The 12,800-nt window shown below is 39.8% G+C and overlaps 2 protein-coding genes across 2 annotated transcripts in view; one reads left to right on the forward strand and one right to left on the reverse strand.

The window, feature by feature from the left end:
• The window catches only part of LOC136427061 (probable E3 ubiquitin-protein ligase HERC1), a 224,335-nt gene that overhangs the window by 152,672 nt on the left and 58,863 nt on the right, over positions 1–12,800 (reverse strand). The window lies entirely within an intron of this gene.
• LOC136428980 (leucine-rich repeat-containing protein 26-like) lies at positions 185–4,526 on the forward strand. The gene has a single exon (XM_066418838.1). It carries the CDS (start codon positions 341–343, stop codon positions 1,190–1,192), a length of 852 nt encoding a protein of 283 aa, XP_066274935.1. The 5' UTR covers positions 185–340; the 3' UTR covers positions 1,193–4,526.

Below are 12,800 nucleotides of genomic sequence, written 5' to 3' on the forward strand. Positions count from 1 at the left end.
TACATATTAAGTGAATCTGTATTCAATGTTAGATGTTTAGTCTTCTAATAATGCCATAAAAGTTGCTATGTCAGGCTGAGTACGTACATTTTGTATGTAAAGCATAAGTAGTTACATACCGACTATAATATTGCAAGTTAATTTCTCAAATTGCAAGTAAAATTTTTCTCAAATTGCAAGTAAAGAATTATTTCGAACCCTGCAGGTGGTAGAGCTGCACCTTCAGAATGCAGGTTTGACGGAGATCCAGGCAGACACCTTCACGCGACTCCGCAGTCTGGTGTCCCTGGACCTCTCCAACAACGCCATCGCCACCATTCCCGCCAGCGCCTTCAAGAACATGAAGAATCTCTCGCAGCTCATCGTCAGGGACTCTCAGGTGAAGAGTGTGAGCGAAAACGCGTTCGACGGTCTGTCAAAGCTGGAAACTTTGGACTTATCGTACAACCAGATCGGGTCGCTTGGGAAAGGAACCTTTAAGGACCTACATGCACTTAGAGAGCTTTACCTACAAGGAGGACTCCTGCAAAACATCGAAGAAAAGTCGTTCGACAGCTGTAAAACATTACATAAGCTGCACTTGCAGTCCAACAGACTAACCTCCTTACCAAAGGACTTACTCTCCCCCCTGAAGTCCACACTAAAACAGTTGGGTCTAACGGGCAACCCCTGGGCATGTGACTGCTACATCGTTCCCTTGGCAACGTGGCTAAAAGAGAACCAACAGTTCCCCATCATCTGTGCGTCCCCTGCTGAACTAAAGGGGAACACATCAAACGAGATTGAGCTGACAAATCTACCATGCACTTCCACCTTACACCAGCATCTGGTTCAACTTGCGCCCATAGTGATTCCCATAGTTGTCCTGTTGGTGCTCGCAGGCTTGGGCGTGTTCTTCTTCCTACGGTGGAGAAAACACCGTGAGGGAGACACGACGGTCAAGTACAGGAGGACAGAGGACAGCTTCCACCTCGGGGACGTCATCGAAGACAACGACGTGGGAGTTCTTGAGGTGGGGGACCGGAGTCGGCTGGAGTTTAACAGCTTCGACAAGAACACGCAATCCCTCGTGAACGATACCGCAGATGAGGAGGACAACAGGGAAGAAGATGCAGAGGAGGATGAGGATGATGATGAGACAAAGAGACTTTCCAATGATTTTGGGAACCATGTGGGTGAGGCGACGTGTTAGTCAAACCTGCCTAACAAGACCACTCGGTGGACTGACTGATGAAATCTGGTCTATGTGGAAAGGTGGTCTCAAAAGACAGGGTTGGCAATGCTTGTGTCAATAGGAAAATGTACATGTATCTAAGGGACCACCAAAAAGTGGTCCTTATGTAGAGGTGGACACTTGTACAGGTTTGACTGTAAGAGAAAACATTCCTACTGATTCTTTGACATTCATTTCAGATGTAAAAGATTTATAAGTTCTGACATTCCTTTGGTTAAGACAAAATGTGACAAAAGCACATAAAAATTCCCATAAAAGCCTGTAGGGTCAGTAGTGAAATAGAGATAATTTAGAGGCAAAACTCTTTACTATTGGAATATTTTAGCCAGCTGGGGCATGTGTTAGACATGTATATCACTTTTATCTATACTATTGTAACTATGGCTGATATTGAAACAGAACTGGCAGCAAACTTATACTTATCAACAAAAAAAAGGCAATGCAGTAAATCATTGGAAGTTCAATTGTATACACAAGATTAAACAGTATGTACATAAGACATAATATCATTGCTAAGGGGTGCTTCAGGAAAAATACACAGGCAAGAAATAGATATGTCTTTTATCACTTTGAATTACAGATAAGATGAATACATGTATATGGGTAGAATGTTGTTCCCAAACTGATGTTTTACTCCCAATGTAGTTTTCCTGTGTCAGCCCTTACTGTTTGTTCTAGATCTAAAACATGTTTAAGTTTAACCTTCTCTCTGCTGCCCAAACACATAACCAAATACAACTTTGATGCCAAACGGCTATGTTAGCAGGCGAAAGGTTAACTTAGTATGGAAGAGTTATATAACAGTGCACTTCATGGCTTTAAATCAATGTACATAAAATTCTTTTTGTTGGTGCTTGGGTCTTTTTTTATTTTTTTTAGAATTTGTATATTTTAAATTTTATTAGTTTTTAATTTTTTTTCTGTGTCTTTTTAGAAGCACAGCACTGCACTGCCAGAAACTGATGAATATATGCATGTTTATAATCACTATACTTATCACCTGCTTAAGGATGGTTTCTTCACAATACAAAACCTAATATAATTTGATGTATTCTAAGCTCTTTTCTTCTAAACTTAATGCTGCATAAGTGAATGTATGTGTTTTGTCAATGCAATCAAGTTTGAGAGGTACAGCAAGATGGGGTCACCGTTTTATATTTTTCATATCATTGTTGGACATCATAATTCGATACATTCCTTTAGTTTTACGTTGATGAAGGTTAGACATCCAGGTAGTAAGATACGCAAAAAATAGTTACTCAAGCAACTGGATAAAATTTTGAAACAGTCAGACGTTTCAGACAGCACATCCGAGTCACTGAGGAAAGACAGTGGATGCTGTCTGAAACGTCTGACTGTTTCAAAATTTTATCCAGTTGCTTGAGTAACTATTTTTGGCGTATCCTTTAGTTTTAACGTTTCCTTGTAATGAGTATAGAAATATGGAACATTCTTTACTGACCTCATCTTAAAGTGTGTTATAGTTTTCACCATTAGGCCACACCAATTTAATTTCTTGGTTAACGGATTTGTTTTTTTAATTTTTAGAAACAAAAAAATCATGAAAACAGAAGGCTGGGGTGAAAGAAAACTTGCACCTGGCCCTGTTCACTCCCTGAAATTGTGTGCACCAAAGTACAAACTTTCCTGAGATTCTGTTTTCCTGCTGATTTTCCAATCTAGCATTTTTTTTTAAAATCCATTAACCAAGAAATTAAAATGGTGTGGCCTTATTGTTGATCTATCATTTACACCCAATTTCCACTTGAGGCTGCGGCCACTGAGCGACCAAACATTGGACAGGTCACTTAGGCCGGCGTCACAATTCATGCGAGCGTTGGCCGAATTTGTGAATTGCTCGAAGCTCGCCGAATTTCAAAATCGCCCGAGCGTCGACCGTATTTTCCAATGAAAATCTCGGGTGACGTCTGTCGAACACTAAAAACTAGAAATCACCCATGAGATGGTACCATCTCTTGGACATGGATGAAGTCAGAATCGACTAACCTGGTAAAAGGCCAATATTTGGATCAACTTTGATTTCTAAAAATCACCCGAAGCCCGCGTAATCGACAGAACGTCGGCCGTACTTCGGCCAAAAATTCACATTTGAAGCTCGCCGACACGTCGGCCAAGCTGAATTTCTTATTTGTGACGGGGGCTCAGCACATTCCATATAGATAAAGAACACATCTTTTTACATTTCGCATGTTCTGTATCATACTTTTACATATCCAGCATAATATTCCAAACTCAAGGGTCATACAAATCCAATTATACACAAATCCTGTATGGTCGTCTAGTGCTGCTGTCTTGTGGAAAGAGGTCTTATTCATGCATAGCAAGAAAAATTAATTTTTGGACTGGACTCTACGACGTGATTTAAGCTAAGATGATAAAGTTTTTTTGAGTGTCATATACCGTGCCACAAGTCTCTGATTAGTCGCAGAGGCTTTGTAGTTTTGCAGTATAGCTCAGACGTAAAATTGTTGACATTTCACATTTTTACAATTATATTATGCTTTTCAGGTAACCCTAGAATGGACTTTGAGATTTTTTTCTTTCCCTGATAAACGTTTAATTTTCCCTTCATCTATGCATATTTTCCTTTCACCTGTTATCAAGTCATTTTCAGAATCAAACGAGAAAATATCATAAGTCTGGCGACCACACCTTGTAAATATACAGTGCTGTTATAAATAAGCTATCGTGATAATAGAACAACAACGCGAGTAGTGTGAGGGATGACTAGAGTTATTTGTCTAGAGCCTTCTGTGTGATGAAGTAAAAAGTGTCTTATATGAATGTCTTGTAAAAGATGTCATCTTGCACATGTCTCTGTGGCTCGTTGAACAACAAATGTACAAGTTTCAAAATTTATGGTGATAATTTTATACATATTATATATATATATATCAATCTACTTCTATTCAACTTAGAATTTGTTTCAGATTTCAACATTGTTGTTCCTGACAGCCAAAGGTTTCATACCACACTGCTACAGTAACTGTATATTGTTAAGAGGACAAAGTTACCGTAAGTACAAGTTGGTGGACATAGAATAGTCTTGGGTGTTGCTCAGCTCTTTAGCATAGACTATACCATGCATATCTTTCCCATTGCTTTTGTTTCATTGTACAAAGAAAGGAAAAAGTGATTTGATGGTACACGTGTACATCTAGTTGATCAGCCGTGATATTTGACATGTTCTAGTTGCCAAGTCAACCAGATGCTGCTGCAATGTGTAGTTTCTGTGAGCTGAATATTAGAATATAATGAAAGATCTTCTGAATCAGTCTCCTTGTCCATTAATGTGTATTGCTATTACGATTTATTAAGAAGACATCTTGGATAGAGATGTCTACAGCCACATGTATCAGCACTGGAGGCCAGCATATTATTGATTGATTGATTGGTCTGCAGTGTCATGAATTTGCAGTGGAGAGGTCACCATGAAAATTAAACTGCCACGGATATTTGAAGATTAACAGTAACGAACACTATGAAAAATCTGACACATAGCATTCTTTCGTTCATTCGTTCTTATCTTCAGACCCTTGTAGCACCTTAAGTGGCATACAGTGTGCTCGAGGCACCTTCTCGAACACTGGACGTCCCTTCTTAAAAAAGGTTGCAGCTCCAACCAAGATGTCCCCAACCAAGGATTGAACCATGATCTCCAAATTACCAACTAATTGGAACCAGGAGCTCAACAGTGAGGCTGCCACCAGTTGAGCTACAGGAGACATCCCGTAACATTAATCAACCTGCCAGTAATCACTGATTGACCATCCACACCCCCCCCCCCCCCCCCCCCCCCATCCTTCCTCATTGATCACCTTCCATGCCATTGATCAGCTGTGCAATGAGCTGTCTGGGCGTCTGTTGTATCACCGTTATTCTGTCATCAGACGCAGCCAGGGGCCAGAAGGGAAATCATGGAGACTTTTCGGTATCTCCAAGCAGATGTGGGGGGACAAGTATGATATGTACGAAGGACTACCAAGATATTAGGGAAGTAGTAATCTCCAAGCAGATGTAGGGGGATGCTACACTGTTGTATCACCGTTATTCTGTCATAAGACGCAGCCAGGGGCCAGGAGGGAAATCATGGAGACTTTTCGGTATCTCCAAGCAGATGTAGGGGGACAAGTGTGATATTTACGAAGGACTACCGAGATATTAGGGAAGTAGTAATATCCAAGCAGATGTAGGGGGCTGCTATGCTGTCATCAGACAAGGGCCAGGGGCCAGAAGGGAAATCATGGAGACATCCCGTATCTCCAAGCAGATGTGGGAAGGGGCAAGTGTGACATCTATCAACTGTAAGGGGGCCTGCATGATCCTTTCTTTAAAGCATAATCCGCTGTTTGAATTCCTTGTAACTCATTGTCAGACATCTCTAATATTATGTGGTGCATTCTATGTAAAGCGTAATTGGCACCTGAACTTAGCGTAAAGCAAAGCCAGCGTGCTGAATCTAATGTAATATATAGCATGTTCTGAACAAACAAAGCAGAGACATAAACAAGCAATTTTAAGTGAGTGTACTAATCTAACCAAAGTTCCCAACACCTGTGTGATATAATAGGCAGATCTAAATCATGTAAATTTGCCAAAGGTATACAATGTAGATCTATTAGACTGTCAAAATTTGATTTGTTTGGCATGACATTCAAAGTTTGAAAAAGTTTGGAGACAATTTACACGACATGCTCTACCAAGCTGCAATACCCAGCACACAATATATCACTGGTTTTGCTTCAGTGGTGACAAAATACACGAGGGACCAGGCATCGTGACTGGCATGATGTACTATCACATGTCACACTTTGATGTTCATGTCTAAAATATCTTATCCTATGACAAAGCATATCAATCTCAAGAGCTACATGTAGGGCATACCGATTAAATTTGTTGGTTCTTGGAAAAATAACTGAAAAGTAAAATCAGGGTAAAGTCTGTACCTTGGTACACACGGTTTCAGGGAGTGGATGTAGCCAGATTCAAGTTTTCCTTGCTGCCCCCTTTTCAATTCAACTGCTTGCCAAAGTTTTGCTAAGAAATGTCGGAGAACTATATTTCCTTGGAAATAGATTTGTGTGGCCATACATGTATATAGGGAATACTGTAATTCTTGTTTCTTTCACTGTAATTTTATGTTCACTGTTTTCACGGTTACCTCTGTATCGTGAACTTATCATCACCGTGAAAAAAACTGTTGTTATTATTCATGATTCCTTCACACATCCGTTCTGTAAATCACTTGCTGCCACCGTGAAGTTAAAAGTTCAGTGAAAATGTCTATTTTCCTTTTGAATGTGAAATTTTGCTACCGTGAAGATAAAGCAAATTACAGTAGTGACCAGATATAATCATTCATGCACTTGTAGAGCATGTCTAGCAAAATCATTATCATTATCATCTCATCTAGCAAAATATCAAACGCTAAACAAGGACAACAACAACATCATGCATGAAAAAAGTTTCAAGCAACTTGTTTTAAACTTCTCCCTGCTGCCTAACTCATAAACAGTAAAAATTTGGTGCCCAATGGCTACCTTAGTTTCAGTGGAAAATGCATTGTACCACATTTGAAATTCAGCAATTTACCATTGCAACTATCTCCCAAATGTGAACGGTTGACTTTTATTGGGAGACATTTGGCTTAAACAAAGTCAGGTGCTTGTGTTAAGGCCCTGGGAAGGAATAGTTTACAGAGAGATTGCTGGCAAACTTCCCAGATTATGTACCATTGTCCACAGAACCAGGTAATGGCTGTCCTCTACAATTCCTCTTTCAACCAGGGAAGGTCAAACTTTCCATTGCTTTGAAGGACAGACGACTAAAACAAATCCATACAGTTTGACAAGAAATCTGCATTCCGTCTGAGAACATGAGGGTCTGAATGGGGGGTCCTGGCAACACTTAGTGGTAAAAACGTGTGCTGAAACAGGTGACAATATAGGTAGATCTGTACCTAAACCTCTGCAACTGATTTCTGTACCTGTGCCTGATGTTATGTTTAGGTACATATCCCTAATACACACCCTCACACTGTGTGACACATGTCCTGAATACAGCCCTAAAGTGTGCTGAAACAGGTGATAATGGGCCGGGATGAATCGGGGCGGCACTGAAAGGCGGAGATGGATGGCAATCATTAATTTAGATGGGCAAAGGTCGGCCCCTGGTTGGTTACAAGCCAGCCAATTGGCACATACAATCCTCCCTACGCTATACGGTGTACAGAGTAAACCCCCGCAGTCGGCAAGAGGGCTCACACCAAATGAATGCTGTCTTGCGTTAGCCTTAGTACTACCATCATCAGGTATGTTTACAGACAGTAGGATATAATCATAGTGACACTGAAGAAGAGTGATGGATGTCACTCAAAACGTCTGGAGTGAAGAAAAAGAGCCTCTGTGTCTTATCCAGTTGTTGAGATTGATATGTCTTTAAACCCCCGCAGTCGGCAAGAGGGCTCACGCCAACGCTGTCTTGCATTGGACTTGTCCTTGGTGCTACCGTCATCAGGTATGTTTACAAACAGTAGGATATAATTCTAGTGACACTGAAGAAGGGTGATGGAGGTCACTCTAAACGCCGGTAGGTAATCTTTCTATCTTATCCAGTTGTTGAGATTCATTTTTCTTTAAACCCTTGAAAGTCCGCAAGAGAGACCTTAGAGGCGCCTGCTTGCGTTGGACTTTGCCTTGGTGCTGCCATCACTGACCTGCATCACTAGGTATATCTTGTTTACCTTGTTGTATTATCACAGCCAGTAGCTATAGGTAACCATCTGAGTGATGGGGCTGTTGTAACATGCTCGAGGCACCTCCTTGAACATGGGATCCCATTGTACGTCTCTTTCGAAAGATGGTGCAACTTCAGCAGGATACCCTTCCCCTGTTTACTAAGAGTCGAATATCATTCTAAGACTAGTGACACTGACTCCTAAAATTCTTGTTTTAGAATTTCTTCAAACCCTAAGACACTGTTAAAACTTAAACAACCGTTATCCCTTGGATCATTATGTTATAATGTATTTCATTTTAACGAGAAGTTATTTCGATCTCAGTGATTTTACAATAAATTGTAATGCACTTTTCCTTGTACGTATTATCAAGCAATTCAGCCCATAGGCTACAATGTCTTACAAAATCAATCTCAAAGAAGACTGATGGATGTCACTCGAAACGCCTGGAAGCAATCTCCGAATCTTATCCAGTTGTAGAGATAGATTTGTCTTTAAATATAGTCTTTAAGTAGGAGATACCTGGATGTCTAACCTTCATGCATGTAGTAAGATGTCTGATATGGGAGGCTGGGGTGAACAGCGGCGCCAAGTTCAGGTAATTGAGAAATATCTGCATCTTATCCAGTTGTAGCGACCGATTTGTCTTTAGATATAGTTTACCTGGATATCTAACCTTCACGAATGTTGTAAGATGTCTGATATGGGAGGCTGGGGTGAACAGCGGTGACAGTTTCAGGTTATTGATAAAACACTGTATGCATGATTGGCCAGGACCCTTATGCTACTGCTGTAGATCATGAGGAATGTCATGTTACCTGGAATAAATCTTCTTCTAACAAAGTGATATGGATTATCCAAGATATGTGAGAGAAACCGTAAAGATTATGCTACGCAAGATAGCAGCTACTCAGGCAACTGGATAGAATTTGGAATTTTATCTTGTGTATTTTATTACCTGGATGGCTAACCTTCATTGATGGGTAAAGATTATGCATACTATGGTCTATAATTATAATTCTACTTCAAAATACTGTTAATGCAGAAATGTTTGTGGTGTTTTATGTTTGCGGTTTTCACAGTAAGCTCTTTGCCGCCTGCGTTTCTGTAACGCTACTATTGTTTCAAACACAAACTTAAAACCACTGCGAACACCCCATTTTCTCCCAACTACGACATTAAAACCATGCAAACTTAAATGCATTTTTACAGCATCTTATAGGGAAAGAGATCAAAATGGACATGGGTAAGAATGTTTTGAACTGCAGAGAGTTACATCGTTAAGCCTAACGATGAGGACATAACGCAAATGAGTGCAATTGGTATGAAATATGCATTCCTTTACAACGACCTTTTGTGATAGGATGCCTCAGGTCCGTCAAAGATTTGATGAAATTGTCATGTTGGACAGGTACTTGCTACAATTAAAATTCCTCGAGAGTAGCTCATTTGCATTTGATGGTGGAAATGTCAATAAACTAGACAGTGGCAAACCCCGGGATATACTGTAAATGCAGAAATGTTCGCAGGGATTTAATTTCGTGGCAGGGAGAAAGTGGAGTGTTCGCGGTGGTTTTGAAACAATAGTACAGTCACACAATGGAACGGCTTTTGCGGTAGATTTAAGTTTGCACCAAAGAGTTCACTGCAAAAAACCCGAACATAAAACCACCTCGAACATTTCTGCACTTACAGTAGTTGGCTTTTCCAATCCTTCAAGTCATGTAGAAGTTTTCAGCCCTGCTACAATTTTGTTGTTGGTTACCATGTATCTATACAGTACAAAGCCTAAAGCTCTGTTTGGTATTCAAAAAGACATTTGTTCTGTTTGGTACTTAAAAACATATTTGGTCTGTTTACATTTCAAGGAGACAAGCCAAAAATCTAAGAAAGTTGAGGCAAAGCCCTGTCAACCCTGGTATGTGCACACAAACACTGGACCATCCAAACAAGGTGTACAATACAAGTACAGCAGCTTTATGTAGAAGGAGATCACAGACTGAGACAGTTTCTAAGGATTTCAGAGTTAAATGCCTTTCATGGGTTAGACAGTTTGGATACAGTTTCTGAGGGTTGCCAACAACAGCAGCAGACAAAGTGGGCAGTGTTTAATGTAATAATAAAAGCAGGAATTTTAATGTTCATATTTTATCCCCATCCTGTAGTAAAGAGGGCATTGATTTACAACTGATAAAGAATATTGCAATATCTCTTTAACCTTCTCCCTGCTGCCTCACCCTATAACCAATACAAATTCTAATGCCGAATGGCTACCTTAGCAGACTGAAGGTTAGATTTGACTGCCCATACATTGGACATACAAAGGTACAGTACAAGCAACATTCTGCTAGACGTTACCCAAGTTTCTACAAACCATCAGTAACATGTTTATACATAGCTTCAATGATGGAAAACAATTCTGTAAATACAGAAATTTTCGCAGTTTTTGCGTCTTTTACTGCGAACTTAAAACCAACGCGAAAAGCCGTTCCATTGTGTGACTGTAGCGCTATTACCGTTTCAAACACGAACTCAAAACCACTGCAAACACTCCATTTGCTCCCTCACAAAATGTAATCCCCGCGAACATTTCTGCATTTACAATATATTCCCCACTCTCTGTGGACCAGTTGAAAGACTGCACCTCCGAGACACGGATCAACAGACAGGCAGGCATCCCTGACACTGATGGTTACCTGTAAAGGCACATGAAGACATCCCTGCTATTGCTCTGACAACCTTTGGCATTTGGGAGGAGACGCTCTGACTTATTCATATACCTGAGCCAAGATGAGATTATACTGCGGCCCAAAGGCATATAAGTTATAACATTGTGTCAAGACCAATGATTGTTATCAAATTCCAGTCTTTCTGTGAGTTTAACCATCTCCCTGTTGCCTTACTCGTAACTAATAGAGAATGGGGTGCCAAACAGCTACTACAGTGTGCTAAAGGTGAACATATCATGCAGTTGAGGCATCCTTGTATTTGGACAACAATATTCTAGCTCAAAAATGCAGGAACCAAAATGCATACTGTAAAACTCATTTATTTTCGCAGGACTTAATTCCACCCAAAGGAGGGGAAAGGAGATTTTTATGGTGTTTTGAATTTGCGTTTGAAACAATTCTGAAGTATTACAGTTCTGTAATACATTGGAAACGCAAATATCATCAATTTCTGGTGTCATCAATTTGCGGTGTCGAAATTACTGTGAAAACCGAGAAAATAAAACCACCGCAAATATTTCAAGATTTACAGCATACCACAGCAGAGAAGGTTGAAAGGTTACCTCTCACTTTCTCCAATCAAAATGCAGGTGACATGGAGAAAAAGTGCATTCGAATTTCCCGAACATTCTAAAACCACTGTCTTGCAGTTTGAACCGACATCAATATACAATCTTTATTGACACAACAGAAGTACAGCGACTTTCATTAGGTCTTCTACAACTATATACTGTAAATGCAGAAATATTCGCAGTGGTTTTATGCTGCAGTTTTTGCAGTGAACTCTTTACGGCAAACTTGAAAACACCACAAAAAGCCGTTCCATTGTGTGACTGTCGCTCTACTATTGTTTCAAACACGAACTCAAAACCACCGCAAGCACTCCATTTTCTCCCTACCGCAAAATTAAATCCCTGCGAACATTTCCGCATTTACAGTATACAAACAAACAAGTGGATTCAAATGAACTAATCTATGAGGCTGATGAAATCCCCAGTCTGACATTGCCGAGGCCTGCCAAAGCACCAGGTGGCAGGAAGGACTTTGTAATCACAGCTATATATTTCTGACTTACCCATCCTTTCAGCATTACTGCAGCTGCAAACAAGGAAGGGGGATATCTATCTCCTTGGAATTGTCTGCACTTTAGATACTGTAGATTTTGAAACATTGGCAATGGATTTATTTTCTTGGTAACTTCTTTCAGCATTACTGCAGCTGTAGACAAGGGTGGGGGATATCTATACCCTTAGAATTGTCTGCACTTTAGGGACTGTAAATCTTTAAACATTCGTAATGGATTTATTTTCTTGGTAACTCCTTTCAACATTACTGCAGCTGCAGACAAGGAAGGGGGATATCTATCTCTTCAGAATTGTCTACACTTAAGGTGCTGTAAATCTTTAAACATTCGTAATGGATTAATTTTCTTGGTAACTCCTTTCAGCATTACTGAAGCTGCAGACAGGGGGGATATCTATACCCTTAGAATTGTCTGCACTTTTAATAGGTACTCTGGATCTTGAAACGGTCGCAATGGTTTAATTTTCCATGGTACCCTCTCCCCTCGCAAATTCATGACACCACGAAAACGAATTTCTAATACATGTAAACACTATTACTGTACTACTGAATTGTTTCAGTAGTGAATCTAAAACAACAATGAAACCTCAGTTTTCCCTCCTATCAGGAAATAAAACCACTATGAAGTAAATGAATTTACAGCATCTAAGTCCATATATTTATAGCATTAGCAGACTACTGACACTTGTAATACAAGATTAACTGATTATATATAATATGATTAGTTTTTGTGATCAATCTAAATGATCCTGATTAAGTATTGTACACTAGACACACAGAGAAGGAATGCATTTTGTTCACTTAGACTAATATAGAGAAATAATTTTTGTATTGTCAAGTTTTAATAGGAGGCCCTGTTTGATCTTTAATTTCTACTAATAACTACTCAAATGTATAATTCATACCTCTTTCAATGGAGAATCAATTACCCCCAAAATATCTAATTAGTAATGGCATAATGCCTCATAAGCTTATGAGTAATCTTCTTACTCCCAGT

The sequence above is a fragment of the Branchiostoma lanceolatum genome, chromosome 2, assembly GCF_035083965.1.
Source record: "Branchiostoma lanceolatum isolate klBraLanc5 chromosome 2, klBraLanc5.hap2, whole genome shotgun sequence".
NCBI classification, from domain to species: Eukaryota; Metazoa; Chordata; class Leptocardii; order Amphioxiformes; family Branchiostomatidae; genus Branchiostoma; species Branchiostoma lanceolatum.

Excerpts from the sequence above, each read along its gene's own strand:
- LOC136428980 (XM_066418838.1), top strand. The coding sequence starts at position 341 with ATGAAGAATCTCTCGCAGCTCATCGTCAGGGACTCTCAGGTGAAGAGT.